Here is a 20,432-nt window from a genome sequence, read left to right on the forward strand (position 1 = left end):
ACATTGAGAGTGCTTCCTAGGTGGCACTAGTGGTAAAGAATCCGCCTGCCGGTGCAGGAGACACAAGAGATGCAGCTTCAATCCCTGGGTTGGAAAGATCCCCTGGAGAAGGAAATGGCATCCCACTCCAATATTCTTGCCTGGAAAATCCCGTGGACAGAGGAGTCTGGTGAGCTATGGTCCATGGCGCCATCAGGAGTTGGACATGACTGAAGTGAAAGCATTTTAATTATAATATTTTTATACATTTAGTTGAATAAAATGTATTAGTTAATTTCACCTGTTTTTGTTTATACTTTTAATGTGGCTGCTGGAAAATTGCATACATGACGTTCATCATATTTTCGTTGGTTATAACCTGCTACTCAAAGTAGCTTTGGTTTTATGTGCGAGACAGTTATTAATGTAGACTCTCAGACCCCATCCCAGACCTGTGAAAGTGGAATCTACATTTTAACAATATCCCTAAGTGATCTGTGTACACATTAAATTCTAAGAAGCACTTAAATGTAGCACTGGTTGTCAAATTTGACTGCACATTGGAATTTCTTGGAGAACTAATAAAAGTAAAATAATGTCTTGGATTCATTCCCAGAGATTCTGATTTTATTGTTATGTGGACATAGCTTAGTCATCAGGATTAAAAAAAAATCCTCATTTGATTAAATTGTGCAGCAAATTTTGAAAACCACTGATCTTTGAAACTATCATACATTAACTAAGAGGAAACACTTTCAGTCCTAAATTTCCAGTAATTGGAGTGATTACATTAATTGAAGTATCTTATACTTCTTCTAGGGCTTCCCTTGTGGCTCAACTGGTGAAGAATCTGCCTGCAATGCAGGAAACCTGGGTTTGATCCCTGGGTTGGGAAGATGCCCTAGAGAAGGGAAAGGCTACCCACTCCAGTGCTCTGGCCTGGAGAATTCCAAGGACTATGTAGTCCATGAGGTTGCAAAGAGTCAGACACAACTGAGTGACTTTCACTTTCATAATTCTTCTTAGGGAAAGAAATGGTTTATAAAATATATTTGTTCTTATTGGGAAAAAAAGAGACTCAATATTTACTTTTCACTCCTAAGTCACAGAGATCAAGCGGATCTCCCAAAAGACAGAAACAAAAAAATCACAGGTTAAAATTCATTGTATCAGTGCATTTCTCATTGCTTTTATTTACCCTGGACCCACTCCTGTCCTAAGTACATACTGACACTGTGTTTAATTGTTCCTGTACTTGTCTATCTTCCTTATTAAGCTAGAACTTCCATGAAGGAAGGGATCATGAGTCCCATAAAGTGGTTGAATTTTACAGTGTTACACAGTTCTTTCTTTACATCACAGCATTTTCAACTTAATTTTCAGTCTTTTAACACTCACTGCATATGTATATATGCGTGATAGGGAGTGTGTGTACATGTCTAAGATATAAGAAATGTTAGGTCGTAAGCTCTTAAAAATACAATTGTATTATAATTTTTCCTCTCCAAATCCTGACATAGAAATCTTTCATTCATTCCATAATTAATTAATTTTTCAACAAATATTTCATACTTTATCATGTACTTTGTGCTTTGCATTGTGCTAGTTATCTACTGAAGAGAAAAAATGGTTCCAACTCATATGAAGCTTGTAGTCATGAAATTCTTCCTTAACACCCTTTTCTTTTTTCTCACTGTGAACAATACTTAACCAAAGGAAAAAGAAACAACCAACAACCTTAAATTATGCTTGTTCTTGCTCTTTGTCCTTTGAGAATGATAGAGATGCTAATAAGGTAGTTTCTACAAGGCCCCTGGAGCCCCTGCCCAGATTCTGTGTAAATAAACCTTGATAGCAAAACGGGATACTAGTGGAAGAACAATAAAACTAGTCTGTAGGTGGTGTTTTTCAGTCGCGCGGTCGTGTCGGACTCTCCAACCTCATGGATTGCAGCATGCCAGGCCTCCCTGTCCCTCACCATCTCCTGAAGTTTGCCTTAGTTCATGTCTGTTGCATTGGTGATGCCATACTGACATTCAATCTTTTCAGTTTTCAGTTTTTCAGCCATTGAGAGTCTGTCATGGTAGGTTATAGAAAATATATGTTAGTTATTCAGGAGATCTTACCTGTAAGAAATTTCCAATGCTGAGCCAAATGTTAAACCCTCCATTTTATTTTATACACCAAACTATGGTTTCAGTTAAGATAATTTATTTTATGACTTTATTATCTGCAAAAGTATTTTTATTTTTCCACAAGTGAGTCTTATTTGAGCTTTCTATATTCCTAAGAGATAAAAAGATTTGGTTATTGAGACTTAAAGGTAATCTATTAGAATTGAACACAATTTGGTGGGTACTTCATAATATTTTAGGTGTATATGTGCATGAGAAACTCAGCAATTATCAGAGTGTTTGAGAATTCGTCTCTTCAGATAGATCCAAAATTCTGAAAGATATTTTAACAAATGAATGTTGCAGATCTTCATATAGTTAATTATTTTATTTTATGTACACATAAATTGTCAGTGTAAGTATTAAGAACTCAGAAATACAGTAGAAAAGTTTTATGTAAGTTATATACATATTCTTATACATAATATCATTTGAACTTTTCCCTTTAAAAATAATATGTAAAGCATAAAGTAATTTAAATTTCCAAAAGTTCAAATATTTGAAGAGAAGAGAGAAAGCCTCCAGAAAGGACAAAATGTCTAAATTATTACTTTAAAAGAATAATCAATGTATCTCTAATTATCTCTAATCTTATAATCTAAAATTATAATTTATACTCTACAATAAGAAACAAAATAAAAATCTAATTCTCTGGAAATTGGACATGCCTTGATCTTATTTATCAGTGATAGTAAAGGTTGAAATACACACTATCTTTGAATTCAAAATAATTTGCATATATTAGGAGTGATCCTTCCATTACTCATCTCTTCTTATTTGACCAAATTTATTACCACAGAGAATCAACTAACCTACCCAAACCCTGTGCTTGCACATCACAAGGACAATTAGATGTGGCCTTCAAAACTAGGGATAGCTCTCTCCCCAGGAATGTCCTCATGAATTTGCAGAACCCATGAAGATGTCATCACATATCTTTCTGATACCTTTCTGAGTTAGGTTGAAGTGAATTCAGCCACCTGGAGTAGCAATTGATTTTCTCACCTTGGGAGAGTCTACCTGGCTTAGTAGAAAAGAAAACAAACTGGAGTAAGACAGACTTAAATTCAGCCTCTGTGATTTTTGATACTTGGCATCTGTAAGCTTTGTGTTTTTCATCTGTAAAGGAGAAAAATATGATATTTCATAGAACATTGTAACCTTCTGGCTGTCCAGATTCCTAACACAGCAACTGATCCTCTGTAGATAAGAACTGAATAGCTTAAAGAGCATCATAATGTGTATGCTGTTTTCAGATTGCAGGCCAGCTTTTTAAAAATATTTGTTGTTGTTTGAAAGAAAACAAAAAATGAGATGCATTTAGCTTCATTTACTTCCACATTCAGATACTTTACCTGTTTCTGGCGTTGATCATCTCATTTGGTTCATACAAGCCTGCAACAACTGAAGAAAATGATGAAGCAAAAAATCTCCAGCGTGCAATGGCAAGAATTAAAAAAGGAATAAATTATGTGCTTTCTAAAATACTATGCAAAAAACAAAATGTTCTAGAGGAAACAATGGACAATGTAAGTGATGTATATGTTAAAGAGAATATTTCTGACCACACGCTCTCTGAATTGAGCAACACCCAAGATTTCCTCAAGGATAAGGAAAAAAGCAGTGGCACAGAGAAAAACACAATGACCGAGAATGAGAATCAGTCACTAATCCCCAGTCCCAGTGTCTCAGAAACTGTACCGATTGCTTCAGAAGAATCTGATATAGAAAATCCAGACAATAAGGAGATTCAGAGCAAGTCAGGTGATGGAAGCAGCAAAGAGGTAAGTTGTTGTAACATCACGGTTGCGTACTGTTGATTGATGGCACTGTTGACAAGGCAGTGAAGCAATGCTGAAGTTCCAAAGTTAGATTATTACCCATTCAGTCCTAGCTACAGCACTCCTTCTCCTGATTTTCTGCTCCTGATCCAGTCTCTTAAATGTCCTAAGTTTCTTCATCTGTGAATGAGGATAAAATTGTATCTATTTCTCAGAAGAGATAGAATGATTAAGAAAAATAGTTCAATAGTACATAGAATAATGTCTAAAATATGGAAGCACTTAGCAAACATTAGATAACATAATTATAATATCTTCAGTTAATGGGGTGATAAAAAGCATATTGAAGAAACCTAGATTTTTACAATTAATGCATATTACTGGAGAAATCACTAAACTCTCCTAGGCTTTATCATCTTTAAAATATAAGATGGGACTAGAAGAGTGCTAAGATACAGATACTTTCCTGCTTGCTAAAATTTTAAGATTCTTGTCAGTTTATTTCTGCAACATATATTATAACATAATTAGTCCAGCATAATTGAGTTGGACTAAAAGACCAAAGGGTAAAAGAAACATCAGTTGTAAATGTAAACAATTTGTTGTTGTTGTTTAGACACTAAGTCATGTCAAACTCCTTTGTGGCCTCATGGACTGTAACACGCCAGTCTCCTCTGTCTATGGGATTTTCCAGGCAAGAATCCTGGAGTGGGTTGCCATTTCCTTCACCAGGGGATCTTCCTGACCAAGGGATTGAACTCACATCTTCTGCATTGTAGGCAGATTTTTTACTGCTGAGCCACCAGGGAACAAAAAAAAAAAAAAAAAAAAGGATCACCTTTAAAGAAGGGCAGATACTTAGATTTAAAAATGTATACCTTACTAAATCCAGTCTTACTGTTTTCATTTGCAAGTAGCACAGTCTTAGAAGGAGGTACCATTTAATACAAAGCTACATCTATAGCGATCACATCTGCAGTGTGAGCCACTTCCACTGAACTTCACTAGAGAATTGTTTTATTTCATTCACTGGCACAGGGCAGGGAAGATAATGTCTTTTTCCACATCCTCAAAGTTTCTGGTACCATCTTATCTGCCAGACCTCTTCTGGTTTATCAGCTGTTCTCTGTAATAGCTTATTAAATTGGCCTTCTAACAGGAATTAAGTTTCAATTATCGAGAGTCCTTCTAGTTTCTGGTAAAGGCATCTTCCTTTCAGAGAAACATTTTCACTCCTTATCATACCCAATCTTGTCAGGTCCATTTTCCTTTAATTAATACCATTGTTAGGAAATGAAAAGCATTCTTCTCTTGCACACTGATTTTATTTAAATTATAACAACATTATAAGGCATGTGCTACCATACCTTTCTGGGTAAAATTGCTATTTATCGCAACACATTGTGTGGAAATGTCCTGAAAAACTTCTTGTCAATCTCATTAGAAAGTCTGAGATATGAAAATATATAGGAAAGATGGAACTTAATGTAACTGTAAATGTTGAAGTTTCAGAAGTTGTTACTTAAGCTGCATAATTATTTGGTTCTTTTGATTGGTTAACTACTCAAAGAAGATTTTATCATTTATATATTTCATTATATATTTAATTAATCACATTCCAGATTATGTAGCCCAAGAGTATTTAGGATGTTGATCTAAAAAAGCAAAGAATAAAATATAAAAATTACAAGTGATATGATAATTCAGAGATTCATGTTCTTGTTTTCTTTGGTATTTTAACTTTTATCTTTTAGTACAAATATATAATGATATAAATTTCATAAAAATAACATCAAACTTAAATCAGATTTTGAAACATATTTTTCATAATGTAGCCATATATATTGGTCACTAAGTAATCTTTTACTAAAATGATTTATAATTTTGATTTATTTATAAATTTAAAATAATAAATACTCAGGGTTTTGAGAAAATCATATCAGATAATTTATGTGTGAGGGTTTTAAATATTCTAATGAATCATTTAAATATATAATGTATGATTTTCAATTATTGTATGCTTGAATATTACATAATATTAATTTGTTGTCTACTCCCAAATCAATGCATTGCTGTACCTTATTTTATCAATAATAAAGAGAATACAAAGGGAAATCAAATAACCTTTTAAAAGATTTGTTTATTTAAAAGTAATATCCTGCTGAATATTTTATGTTTTTAATAGAGCAGTATAATGTCTTAAAATTGACAATATATGGCTTAAAGCAAACAAAACTTGCTAATTTTATTTCTTTGACATTTGTTGTGCAAAAGACAAAGAGGTGGAACAAAATATTTATAATTTTTTTATATATTCTAACTAGATTTTTCAGAAATTTGGGATAGCCTATACATCTTTTAGGACAGTGTTATTTACTATATGTTCATTTTAATGTGAAAATTATTTTATCTTACATTAATTTTTAAAATATCTTTAAACATTTCGACTCCCAGAGATATGTATACATTTAAAATTTATTTTTAATTTAGTTTTTATTTTTTGTAAACACTGGCATGTGGCATGTGGGATTTTAATTCCCTGACCAGGGATTGAACCCCTGCACCTTGCCTTGAAGCTCAGTCTTAACCACCAGGGAAGTCTCTGTATGCATTTTAATATCAATCATGAAATTGGCGTAAAGTCTTTTACTGTGACAGTAATTTTTCTGTACATAATTTTTCTTTTTTCTGAAAATGAAATAAGCTTTAGGTATAGTGGAGTAAATGAAACTTTAATGGCAACTTTCTTGGTGGGACTTACTTTTCAGAAAGTAAAGCAGTCGAGCTCATCTGAATGTAGTACAGTTGATATTGTTCTCTCTGAAGAAGAAGAAATGGTCTATGAACATGAAAAGCCAAAGCATCTTAGAAATGGTAAGAAAAAAATAAGTTCTTTTAATCATTATATTAACATTAGGCTAAATTTCTCTTAACCTAATAATACTATTAAATACACTTTTAATTTTAAAGAGTTTATTAACTTGACTAAGGAATACACACATGCAAATGTGTTTGTGTGTGTGTACATGCACTCATGCTCATATATATACAGATAGAAACTTATAATAAATGTCAAAGAAAAAGTCAATGTCTGGAATGAGGAGAAAGGGCCTGCTTCCTAGGGGATCTCATGAAGTAGTTAAAAGTTTTAGTTCTGAAATCACACATACTGAGTTCAGATCCCAGCCCACCGTTTACTAGCTTTTACTTACCCTCCTCTGACTCATTTCCTAATACGTAAAATGAGGATAAGAATAAGACTTACTTCATGGGATTAATAGAAAGATTAATTTAGTGTGTGTGTGTGTTTATACCTCATAGAATGGGGTCAATATTTAAAATACTCATAGGAAAACAAATGTAATAGTCATTTATTTTTATAAACTCCATGAATATTAAGAAATATATAGGGCTTCGGTCAGTTGACTAAGTTATTAAACATGTAATATGCACCTCTCTATAATTTATAATTTAGTTTCCTAAAGGGGCTTCCCAGGTGGGGCTAATGGTAACTAATCCACCTGCCAATGCAGGAGACACAAGAGACATAGGTTCAATCCCTGAGTCGGGAAGATCCCCTGGAGTAGGAAATGACAAACTGCTCTAGTATTCTTGCCTGGAAAATTCCATGGGCAGAGGAGCCTGTTAGGCTATAAAAAGAGTCGGAGATGACTGAGCTACTGAGTAGTGTATTAGTCTCCTATCAAGACTGACAAATAACCATAGGTTCGAAATATTTAAAATCACTGAAATCATCAAAATGGCAATTCCTAAATGTTCGAATTCCTATACTCAAAAATAAGAATCTGCTTTCAGTAGCCTGAGTTCTAGGACTTACATGATAAAAGACCAGGGAGAAAACATTTCCTATGTTTTTCTGACCAAGAATGTATAAATTGGCTCTAGGGAAAAATTTTAAATGTATTGACTTTAAACTGTACCCACCTCCATGCTTCATTCTCTTATTAGTTAATCACACCCTTTTCAAGCCTCAGGTTTTCCTTATGCTAACTCTCTTGATCAGAAGATAGAATTACACCTGTACCCTACCCAAAGAAAACTCCATAATCCAGGCTTAGCTCCTTAAATAGTCTCATTCAAAATTTCTATCCCATGTCACTGAAGAACTAGGATAAATTTAATTTACTTAATTGATATTATACCTCTTAACATGTCATAAATATTTGCATATTTAAATGAAAATGCTTGTTATGCCATGTGAATCTTCACAGAATGAATTTTCAGGCATTATACCAAAAAAATCGAATAATCGGAAGATGGTGTGTGTGGGTGTGTTTGTTTTGTAGGAGTGGGGATATCTTCTTTCTCAGATTGTGTCTAATAGGGTAACAGGATGTTCTGAGTCATCTGTGCCTTTCACAATTTCTTTTTTCCTGCTATGGTCCCCAGGTGGTGCAGTGGTAAAGAATCCCCTTGCTAATGCAGGAGACTCAAGGCATATGGGTTTGAACTCTTGGTTGGGAAGATCTCCTGGAACAGGAAATGGTGACCCACTCCAATATTCTTGCCTGGGAAATTCCAGGTCAGAGGAGCCTGGTGTGGGCTACTGTCCATGGGATTGCAAAGAACTGGACGCGATTAACATATACTTACTTACTTACTTGTTCAGTTTCTGATTCATGTCCAACGCTTTGCGACCCCGTGGACTTCAGCATGACAGGTTTCCCTGTCCTTCACTATCTCCTAGAGTTTGTTCAAACTCATGTCTGTTGAGTTGGTGATGACATCCAACCATCTCATCCTCTGTCGCCCCCTTCTCCTGTCCTCAGCCTTTCCCAGCATCAAGGTGTTTTTCCTTCCTTCCTTACTATTATGGAACTCACGAACTTTTGTTTTTTTTCCTCAGCGATTGCAGTGGTCACTACAGTAGGAGTATAAATCTAATGTTTATAAGTCAGAGAACATCTATATTAGATACTGTAAATAAATGATTGTTAAAGCATTTGAAATGTTTAACTTTTCATGAATTTCTAGATTTTTGTTCTTAATAGTTTCATTCTTGACAGTTTATGAACGAAGATCTTCATCTGCTCAAATCAGTAGAGGCCCCAAGAAAGGAAAAATCTGGCAGAACATAAGGAAAACTTGCTGCAAAATAGTAGAAAACAGTTGCTTTAGGTGTTTTGTCGGCCTTGTCACTCTGCTCAGCACAGGTGCTCTGGTAAGTGAGTGTATGTGATATTTTTATGGGAAAAATGCATCATATGTCTATTAATTCATAATGTCACCAAGCCAAATTATTTTCCCGCAGAATACTTATTATAATACCACATTTTATATTCTATGATTTTAGTTTTGGAAGATATACATTGAAGTTTCTTAGAGAGTCTGTATATGCCTCATTCAATATTACATAATTTCAAAATATGTGAATGATATCAGGAAAAAGAATGTTAATAAATACCCTATTGTTTTAATAAAGTTTAATAATGGGTACATATTGTGCTAGTACTTTGGTACTTGTTCCATAAGGAAATAGAAATATATACTTTTATATATTTTTAAGAACCTTTGAACTACAAAAATACTCATTGACACGACTATCTTAATTCTGGGAAATTATCTTAGAATCTTCACATGAGTTAAGTGCGTTTACAAGGCTATGCATTGAAGAACTTTTGTAATACCAAAATATTGAAAAGCAAAAAGAATACGTATTAGGTGACTGTTTAAATACACTATGGTACAGTCATCCAGTGGGATACTGTGCCATTAGCTAGAAAATGCAAGACCTGTCTGCATGTTGATATTGCAGTTCCCCAAGATATGGTAACAAGTGAAAAAAAAGAAAGAATAAAGTACACAGCATGCTGCATTCTATGTAGGAAAGGAAGAAAGATAGAATGTGCATTGATATTTGCTTGCATCTGATTAAAGATCAGAGACTGATCCACAAGAAATAGTTAATTGTGAGATACAGGAAACAGAGAAGATGGTGTGATGGTTGGGAACCAGACTTTGTCCTGCATACATTTTTAATGTAAACTTTATATTGACATTTAGCACACATCCCGGAAAGCATACAGATCATAAGTGCATAGCATAAAGGATTTTCACCAAGTGAATGTACCCACATAACCATCACTTTCCTTGAGAAGGAGAGCACTCCCAGGGCTCCAGAACCGCCCTCTGACCCCTCACGGTTACTTCCGCATTCCGCGTGGGTAGCCAGCATGTGGGCTTCAACTGCCATCTACTGGTTTCGCCTGTTTTTTTAAAATTTATGGCTGCACTGGGTCTTTGCTGCTGCACAAAGGCTTTTCCTGGTGCTGCGAGTGAGGTCTACTCTTTGTTGAGGTGCCCGGGCTGCGCACTGCGGTAGCTTCTCTTGTGGCCCACGGCTCTAGAGCTCAGACTCAGCAGCTGTGGCCACGTGGGCTTGGCTGTCCTGTGGCGTGTGGGATCTTCCTGGACCAGGAATCAAACTTGTGTCCCCTGTATTCGTAGGCAGATTCTTTACCACTGAGCCACCAGCAAAGTCCCGAGGTTGCCTATTTTTTTAATGTTTTAATTGAAATAGAGGCTTCTGCATATCTTTTTATATTATTTTGCATTATGTATCTTTTCAGTAGGTAAATCCATTTAGTAAATAGTACTTTAGAATAACTTTGGCTCATGTTTATAATCTGTTTTAAAGGATACTTTGGTCCATACTTGGTTCCATTGAGCCAGTTAATTCTATTATTTTATATATACTTTTATTAAGCAGTAGTTTTTCAAGAATCACACCTTTCTTTACGTATGATTATTTTCGTCTGTGTTGAATCTTTGACCTCCATTGCACTTTACAACAAGTCTGCGTGAGGTTATTGATACTTTATGGCCTTTATTCAATGCTAAAAAAATTACTATGAAATTAATTTGAATGACATTATCAGACTTTGCTTCCTCCACAATAAAACTGAGGTTGATCTATTAAAACTGAGAAACGTTAGAAGAACATTATAGTCTTATTTCATACTCATTTATTTCCACTGGTTTATCTGACACGCTTTGTGACTTTTCCTGTAATAGCTGTGGGGATTTCTGAAAACACAGGTTTAGGGGTTCTCTTTGTATCTCTACTCCTTGACTCACAGTGGCCTGTGAGATGGCTATAAGAGATAAGAACCAGGTCAGATATGACTAAAGATTCCATCTAAGTTTGAATAACTAATTTGAGAGAGACTTTTCAGTTCACTGTTCAGAACAGTGTTGAGGTCAAGTTCAGACTCTATAAGTAGAGGTTCTGGAATTAATTAGTGATGTCTGCTACAGGCCTGGGATCAGAAAATGGACACGGATTGTTTGAAAAAACTCAAACCAAGCGTATAAGCCCTTGAGACTGCAATCTATGACAGTGATCACCATCTGGAGATGGGATTTCATTCCCCACTTTGCCAGAAGAGTTTTTAGAATTTACATGTACATTGATCTTTAAATATTTCACCCACAGGCTTTTGAAGATATATATATTGATCAGAGAAAGACTATTAAAATCTTATTAGAATATGCTGACATGATCTTCACTTACATCTTTATTCTGGAAATGCTTCTAAAGTGGATGGCATATGGTTTTAAAGCCTATTTCACTAATGGCTGGTACAAACTAGACTTCATGGTTGTTATCGTATGTATTTTAAAGAAAAATTTTAAAGGCTGTTTGTCTACTCTTCCTTCTTTACTCTTACTCTCTTTTTGATTTATGTGTATCTTTCTTTTACCTTTCTCTATACATTCTCAGTCACCAATATCCCATATTTCTTTATATGTAATGTTTAACATCCATCCTTTCCATTTTAAAATTTTAACATTTCAGCACTTAACTCCTGGATTTTTCTAATCACTACCTATAAACCTGCTGCTAAGAGAATAGGCTTATTGAACAATATTTTGAAAATATCATCATTATAAAATATTCAAATTCTATTGGCTCTACCTTTAAATCATACATTTAAAATTATACCACTTAACATAAACTTCGGGCTTCCCATATGGCCCTAATGGTAAAGGATCCGCCTGCTGAATGCAGGAAACTTAAGACACAAGTTCGATTCCTGGGTCGAGACAATCCCCTGGAGGAGGAAACGGTTACCCACTCCAGTATTCTGGCCAGGAGAATCCCATGGACAGAGGAGCCTGGCGGGCTACAGTCCATGGAATTGCAAAGAGTTGGACACAACTGGGCATCTGAGCACTTTTCCATTGTAAACTTCACCAGTAGCACACTGATCCTAGGTACCAGAACATGTGAATCACTACAGGAGATTCCACCACTGCACACATTTATTCTGTTCTCCACATAACAAGAAAAATAAGCTCCATTAAACCAAGATATTTTCTCAATTTTGTTCTCTCCTTACCCTATATGCCTAGAACAATTCATGTCACATAGTAGGTGCTCATTAATTTTTGTTGAATGAACAAATGTCTCCCCATTCTATCAACAATGATTGAAACTTCTCAGTCTATAAATAATGACTTACAATATCTGACCTTTGTCTTCTAAATAAATTCTTGCAAATTAACCTTCTATTTCAATGATACCACACTATACCTGCAACCCACCTTTCTGTTTCTTGGTTATTGTTCTTTTGTATCTGCATTCTTCCATGCATATGTAAATGATATCCTTACTTTGAAGCCCACTCTGAGCCTCTTTAGGGTAAAAGAGAATAATTTTTTTCATTTATATTACCTTGAAAATATAGAAAAATGAAGGTACAACAAAATTAATCATAACTATACCACCTTCATTTTTATTAATATTGAATCATATTTATGCATGTATGTTTACTTTAAAAAAAATCACCTTAGAATCCTTATTTTTTTGTAATTAGAATTTGAACTTAACAATATTCATTTCCTCCTTGATGCCTCATCTCTGAAATCCTATTTTTCATATTGTCTTAACTATATATATATTTGGATTCATATGAAAACATATTTTCAATTCTGTTTTAATGAATATACTGTTTGCTATTACTCTATTGCAAATAATTATGAAACTAATTCTTAATCTAATTTTAAAATAAAAATGAATGTAAATATTAATTTTTGACTATAAAAAATCTCAAATGCACAATTTTTTATCTCAATAACATTTATTATTCTCACCAAAAAATACTTTTGAATTTTGTCAAATAGTTTTTAAATACCTTTAGAATACTTTTAAAAATTTTAGTAAGCTTTGACTGTAATTTTCTGTAATAAATGTTCATTTACAGATTGTTTTGATTAAATTTAAAATTAAATTCTATTCAATTTTTTATTTATATATATCCAGGTGTTCTGTCTTAGTTTAATAGGCAAATCTCGGGAAGAACTAAAACCACTTGTTTCCATTAAATTCCTTCGGGCACTCAGAGTTCTATCTCAATTTGAAAAAATGAAGGTAAGAGAAAAGTTTCTAATATAATCTACAAGTTTTTATTTGGGATTAATAAATGTCCATAAATTAATAATCTTTGTTGTCTTCTCATTTGTGTCTTTATTAATACAAAAGCCAAATTTCCCATGCACATTCAGTTTAGTGATAGAAAGATTTCATACAATATTCTAGGGCTATAAACTACACATAGCCTATTAAAACATGGGTTGTGGGTGAAGGAAATGGGGAGATGTTGATCAAAGGATCCAAAACTTTCATTTATAAAATGAATAAGTTCTGGGGAATTTAGTATACAGTATCATGACTACAGTTAGTAATACTACATTATATACTTGAAATTTTCTGAGTACAACTTAAATGTTTTTCACCATTTATCCCAAAAGATATCTATGTGAGGTGATAGATGTGTTAATTAGTGTGATTGTGGGAATCATTTCACATTTTATACATATATTTGGACATCATCTTGTACATCTTAAACTTACACAGCTTTTGTAAATTATACCTAAATAAAGTGAAATACATATACACATATATAGTTATACACACAAATTAGATAATAAATGTAACTAAAATAACGTGTTTTAAATTTAAAAAATTCTGACATACCGTGTATTTTTTTTCCTAATCAATTTAGATACACGGAGAGGAAAAAAGAGTTTCAAAATCAGCAAATTGTCTTCCCTCAATTTATAGAAACACAGGCAATTTTAGGAAATGATTTGCTAGGGAAAGTGCCTCTGTCAGAAATCAAGTCCGTACTGTTTGATGCCATACATTAATTAGAATAGCAATGAGATAGTAGCTATGGATAATTTGAGATCAGATAAATAATTATGCTTAGGCCAAAGTCAGATCCAGATCTTAATCTTCATCTCATCCTCTGGAAGTTCTATCTGTAGTTGAATTAATTCTGAAGATATATCATGAGTGTATAAGGAAGCTATGTGATTACAAAATTAAAATTTTATGTATTTAATAAGCTTCAGGTCTTCAGGTGCTCTTATTACTTAAATATTTATTTCAACCATATCTCTTTCTTTTCTTCTTAACATTTGTGTATATTTTCTAATAGACATAGACTTGTTTCCATCAGAGGCATCAGCGGATCTTTCAAAATATGTAGTGTCAACAAAAGATCCGTGACTTAGTTTTAGAAATGAAACTAAATATAATTAGAAGTACAATTAAATGTAAAAATATTAATTCAAGGACAGAAATCTAAGGAATATAAATAAGAAAGTACAGACAAATGGCTACATTTTCAGTAATGGCTGATAGAAGGCAAGATTAGAATGAGAGGAAAGAGAATGGAGCCTCAGGGTGGGGGGAAAAGAGAGAAGGAAGTGAGGCTGTGGAAAGGGAGTCAAGTGTTAATGATAAAGAAAAGATAAAGAGAAAGCAAAGATGAAGAATATTGCATTGAGTATAGCCGCTGGTTTACATTTGTATAAGAGCTTTAGTGGAATGATACGAATAAAATTCTGAATATAATAATTAAAAAATAAAGGGACATGAGAAAATGGAGACAGTGATTATAGATTATTGCTGCTTATTTAAGTTTAGGCAGTAGATTCATTTCCCAGACTTCCCACTCTGAAGTGGTTCACCAGAGACAGTGGTTCAGAGTGGTCAGTGATTTTGAGACGCACAGTGCCCACTCAGTGTTTCTTTAAATAGTCACTTGCCTTGGCTTCACTGGTCTACAGTCTTCAGGTCTTCCTCTTAATTTCCCTCCACTGTGTAGGTTAATCATCCCTGAAGTTAGAATCCCTAAGACTTAGGCCTAGGTTCTTTTCACTCTCATTTTATCTGCTTTCTAAATAATCTCATACATTTACACAGGCTCACTTGTTTTGCCTATTTCTGGTACAATATGGGAGATGGATAAACATGTTAAATCAGTGAAGTAATTATTTATTTGCGTATTTATACTAATCAGCTCCGTTGTATTTTAGTGCAAAATTTTTGAGAATGTATGAATTTTTAATATATATTTTAAATATAAATTGTTATTTAGGTTATTCAAATACTAGCAAGTGAGCTATTACATCTTTAAAGATGGCCTTTTTTGTTATTTGAATATGACATTATGTTAATAAATATTTCCAATTTAACTAAAATACTTTCACATTTCTTACTGAAAGTTTATATGTTTCTCTTTTATATGCCAGGTGGTAGTGAGAGCTTTGATTAAAACAACTTTACCCACATTGAATGTGTTTCTGGTCTGCCTTATGATCTGGCTGGCTTTTGGCATCATAGGAGTACACTTATTTGCTGGCAAATTCTATGAGTGCATTGACCCAACAAGTGGAGAAAGGTTTCCTCTATCTGAAGTCATGAACAGAAGTCAGTGTGAAAGCCTTGTATTTAATGAATCCATGCCATGGGAGAATGCAAAACTAAATTTTGATAATGTTGGAATCAGTTTTCTTTCACTGCTTCAAGTAGTAAGTACATGTTTGAATTTTTGAATTATGTTTATTCATATTGTAGGTGAACATAAAGGACAAAATGTGGATGCTTAATAAAATTAGTTTTAAATTATCTTAGCAATTGATAGTAGATATAGGTTATGGGACATAGTATACCAAGCTCATTTAGAAAGACAAAAGTGAAATATAGTCCTTGCTTTGTTGGAAAAAGGAAGTGGAGATAAAGGTAGAACTAGGTTAACAGAAGAAATGCCAAGTATTGACCAAACCTATTACCTCCACCACTGATCAGACAATAGGTACACAATTTTTGATCCAACTCAGGTTACTGCGGTTTTGTTTCTACTTAGTGCTTTGAGGAATGACTCTTCAGTCCCCCAACATCTAGCATCTTTCCTGTCTTACCTCCCTCATAGTATAAAGCACACATATAGCAATTACAAGTAACTATGACACTTGGGCAGCAGGTAGTTATTCACCATTTATCCATCTATCTCTCTCTTTTTATTTATACTGTTTTAAAATATTTTAAGTTACTACAAATAAACTACATAGCTTTAAATAGCTTTTATTTTTTTATTTTTTAAATAGTTTTTAATAGACAATATAAATGTAATAATGAAAGTGGTAAAGATCTCAGTTACACAGTATTTTGAAGTGTGGTTGACCTTACTAATCAAATGTTTTACTGTATTAATAATATTGACCGTTAATTTTTATTTGCCTCAAAGCATAAGATTTCCATAAGAATTAAATACATGCCATTTTTACAGGCAACATTTAATGGATGGATCACTATTATGAATTCAGCAGTTGATTCTACTGATGTAAGTACTGTACAATCCGAGAACCATCCTCAAGTTTGGCTAAGTCATTTTTGCAATTCAAGGACAGGACACAAGCAATAATTGAGTAATTAACATGGTAATAGCACATGTTTATGCTAGACAGAAAGTTCATTTCAGATTGAATATTTCATGAACAATGAACTCCTTCCAGAATTATATACAATGGTTGAAGCCCAATAGGCACATTTGAAGATTATCATAACAAAGATTAAACCAATGCAATAAACTTTAAAATTCAAATAAAAGCAGTGATATCTCTTTACCAAAGAACAAAGAGGAAATACTGCCTCAAGTAGTACTGTTAGATTTTCTTGTCCTAAAATATTTTCTAAATCTTATGTTTTAAAAAGTCAGTGTCAATATTTTGCTGTTTTCTCACTTTTTCATGTATTTTATTTTTAAAAACATATTTTTTTCAGAGCAGCTTTAGATCTACAACATTGAGAGGGAGTTACAGAGATTTCCTATATACCTTTACCCTCACAAATGCATAGCCTCCTCATTATTGATATCACTCACCACAATGCTATATTTTTTTTACCAAAGATAAACCTACACTAACACATCATGATCACCCCAAATTCACTCAGTGTTGTGCATTCTATGGGTTTGGACAAATGTATAATGACATATACCCTTAGTTATAAGGGTATCATATAGCATATTTTCACTGCGCTAAAAATCCTCTGTGCTCTGCCTTATTTTGCTTATTTTTTTAACTTTTAGGTAGATATGCAACCTAATTTTGAAAACAACATCTATATGTATTGTTACTTTATTGACTTTATTATCATCGGATTATTTCTTCCTCTGAGTATGTTGATTGGTGCTATTGTTGCCAATTTCCACAAGCATAAAATAAAGATAAGTATAAATATTCTTTGTCAGTCAATGCACAAATTGGGGGGGGGGGGGGGAAACATCCTGCTTCAAATAATTGGTTTTAGATTCAGCTTAATAGCATTTTTATTTGGTACTTAACCTTTAAAAAATTATTTATGTTCCTGCAGATTGAATATTGCTAAAATGCTTATCTTTACATTCTTTTCTATATTCAAATAAGCACAGACAAGTTTAAACATTAAACATTACAACTGTTTCCGTGTATGTGTTTGTAAATCATGACATGCTGAAAAATAGCATTGTTATATCTGCACAAATATGTGAAGATGTTCAAGAAAAATAAACCACACTTTTTTACTCTTTGATGTACTCAAAGTGATTCAGAATTGTACCCAGCAGAGACATCTTTGTCAGTTGAAATGGCTTTTTCTGCTAAAAGTGAAAGTGAAGTGAAAAGTAGCTCAGTCGTGTCCAACTCTGCGACCCGGTGAACTGTAGCCTACCAGGCTCCTCCCTCCAAGGGATTCTCCAGGCAAGAATACTGGAGTATTCTGCTGAAAGTAGAGAGTCATAAATCCTAATTAGGTGACCTAAGTAGAAGTTCCTTGGAACAAATAAGAAAATTCAGAGGCAGAATTGAAAAACCCCTGTTCAGTTTCATCTCCACACGAAGACTCCCTTCAGGGCTTCTGTTAATACAAATGCTTCAAATGTCATGTAAATCCACTTATTTTAACCCCAGGGATCTACTTTCTATTAAGTGTAGAAATGGCTTCTAGTCAATCAAAGAAAAGAATAGTTTAATCTTGAAATTTCCTAGTTAGCAAAGTCATCAATGTGGTGTAGAATCTGGTAAACAAATCATTCTGAGTCTGCACTAATTAGATGGGATTAGAGTAATTAGATGGGCTTTCCCACTCCAGTAGTCTTGCCTGGAAGATCCCATGGATGGAGGAGCCTGGTAGGCTGCAGTCCATGGGGTCGCCAAGAGTCGGACACAACTGAGTGACTTCCCTTTCACTTTTCACTTTCATGCATTGGAGAAGGAAATGGCAACACACTCCAGTGTTCTTGCCTGGAGAATCCCAGGGATGGGGGAGCCTGGTGAGCTGCGATCTTTGGGGTTGCACAGAGTTAGACACAACTGAAGCGACTTAGCAGCAGAAGGACTGAAGCTACTTAGCATGCATGCATGCAGAAGGATCAGTGGTCATTGGACTGTATGCTTCAGCTTCTTAGGGATTTCAGCCCAGTGGAATAACATCCTAGGATTTGCCCAGGGGCTTCAAATTGGTGAACCCCGTCAATTTAAGTGACCCAGTCCTGACATGGGCAGTAACAATTCCTAACTCCTAGATTAACACATTAAATGTTCACCTCTTATTCACTTTGCTTTTCCTATATAAGATACTGAACTTAACACTAAAAACACAAAAATGAATAATTCCTAGAAGGTATTGTGAAGGGGTAAGCCCTAGGTGCTTTTGGAATAATAATGAAAAGATATCTTCTGATAGTATTTGGAAAATTAAGTAACCTGTGAACATATAAAAACAAGTATATGACCAATTCTATTTTTTCTTGATTATTGAAAGGTACAAATCAAGTTCAGCTTTTGAGGTTAACTATTCTTAGTAACCTTTCCAGATATCCTCTGCTGTTTCTATTTTGTCTCTAACAAGAGGTAGGTCCCAGTAACTAAAAAATTAAAATAGGGTTGACTACCCATAGCAAAATGCATCAAAATATAATTGAATATCAATCATTTCCAGTGTATACTCTGTATTTTGTATGGATTTTTGTGCAGAAGGTCAGACATGTTTAAACATTATATAGCCCATTGCAGTTATGCATTCTTTAGAGGATTAAATCAATAATTGCCAAGCTTTAGAAAATGCATATTAATATAAGGTGAAATGTGGATTAAATATGATTTTAATATCTTTTTCTTTCATTGCTTTACCATGGAGGCTCAAATATCTTTATAACAGTCAAACAGAAGAAGCAGTACCGTGCCCTGAAGAAGCTGATGTATGAAGACTCTCAGAAACCAGTACCCCACCCAGAAGTAAGGAAACATCTAGATTTTTTAGCTTTCTGAAAAAGTTTCCTTTATATATTCTGTTACAAATGAAGATGTGTTTTTAAAATTCTTAACAACAAATGCTTTTGACATGATTTTTTAAAGGTGTTCTTTGACACAACTTTTGATAGTCTTTTGTTTATTTGCTTTGACTATATGCTGTAATTATAGTTTGGTAAAATCTTAGTTTTCACGTATTCTACTATTTATGCTGGGAGGGAAGTTGTAAATCTAAAGACAATGTGTATAAGTATCTTATTAATAAGAATATTACACCTTTTTCCTTTATACACAGAACAAGTTCCAACGATTCATCTTTGACTTGGTAACAAGTCGAGTTTTTAATATCATCATTATGACTCTTATATGCTTCCAAGCAATAACCGTTATGATACAAAGTGATGAACAGAGCCCCCAAATCGACACTGCTCTGTTTTGGATTAACTCAGTTTATGTTATGCTATATACTGGAGAATGTGTACTAAAGCTCATCATTTTCCATTGTAACTATTTCACCAGTGGATGGAACATTTTTGACTTCATGGTGGTTGTTTTCTCTATCACAGGTAAGATTTTGTTTAGTCAGATTTTCATTTGTAATAATATTAATTCAGTCAACCTTTTATAGTAATCATCTTCTGAGGTATAGTCTCTTTAATAAACACAACGGTGCGGGGGTGGGGGAACTCTTTTTATTTCCAGCAGGAATGCCTTGAAAAAAGTGGAAGTATTAGTCCATCTGAGACACCAGGAAAGCCCCAACTTCCCCAAGGAATACTGGAGTGGGTAGCCATTCCTTTCTCTAAGGGATCATCCTCACCCAGGGATCAAACTCGGGTCTCCCACATTATGGACAGATTCTTTACCATCTGAGTCACCAGGGAATGCCTTACAT

The 20,432-nt window shown here is 33.9% G+C and overlaps 1 protein-coding gene across 1 annotated transcript in view; it reads left to right on the forward strand.

Moving 5' to 3' along the window:
- SCN7A (sodium voltage-gated channel alpha subunit 7) overlaps nucleotides 1-20,432 on the forward strand; it is a 76,542-nt gene that overhangs the window by 50,685 nt on the left and 5,425 nt on the right. The window contains exons 15-24 of the mRNA XM_061135162.1: nucleotides 3,500-3,937; nucleotides 6,703-6,808; nucleotides 8,947-9,116; nucleotides 11,391-11,564; nucleotides 13,221-13,328; nucleotides 15,500-15,778; nucleotides 16,537-16,590; nucleotides 17,338-17,475; nucleotides 19,418-19,522; nucleotides 19,833-20,103. Of these exons, the coding sequence (XP_060991145.1) occupies nucleotides 3,500-3,937; nucleotides 6,703-6,808; nucleotides 8,947-9,116; nucleotides 11,391-11,564; nucleotides 13,221-13,328; nucleotides 15,500-15,778; nucleotides 16,537-16,590; nucleotides 17,338-17,475; nucleotides 19,418-19,522; nucleotides 19,833-20,103 (1,843 nt within the window). The remainder of the gene's footprint in view (nucleotides 1-3,499; nucleotides 3,938-6,702; nucleotides 6,809-8,946; nucleotides 9,117-11,390; nucleotides 11,565-13,220; nucleotides 13,329-15,499; nucleotides 15,779-16,536; nucleotides 16,591-17,337; nucleotides 17,476-19,417; nucleotides 19,523-19,832; nucleotides 20,104-20,432) is intronic.

Source organism: Dama dama, chromosome 33, assembly GCF_033118175.1.
Source record: "Dama dama isolate Ldn47 chromosome 33, ASM3311817v1, whole genome shotgun sequence".
Taxonomy (NCBI): Eukaryota; Metazoa; Chordata; class Mammalia; order Artiodactyla; family Cervidae; genus Dama; species Dama dama.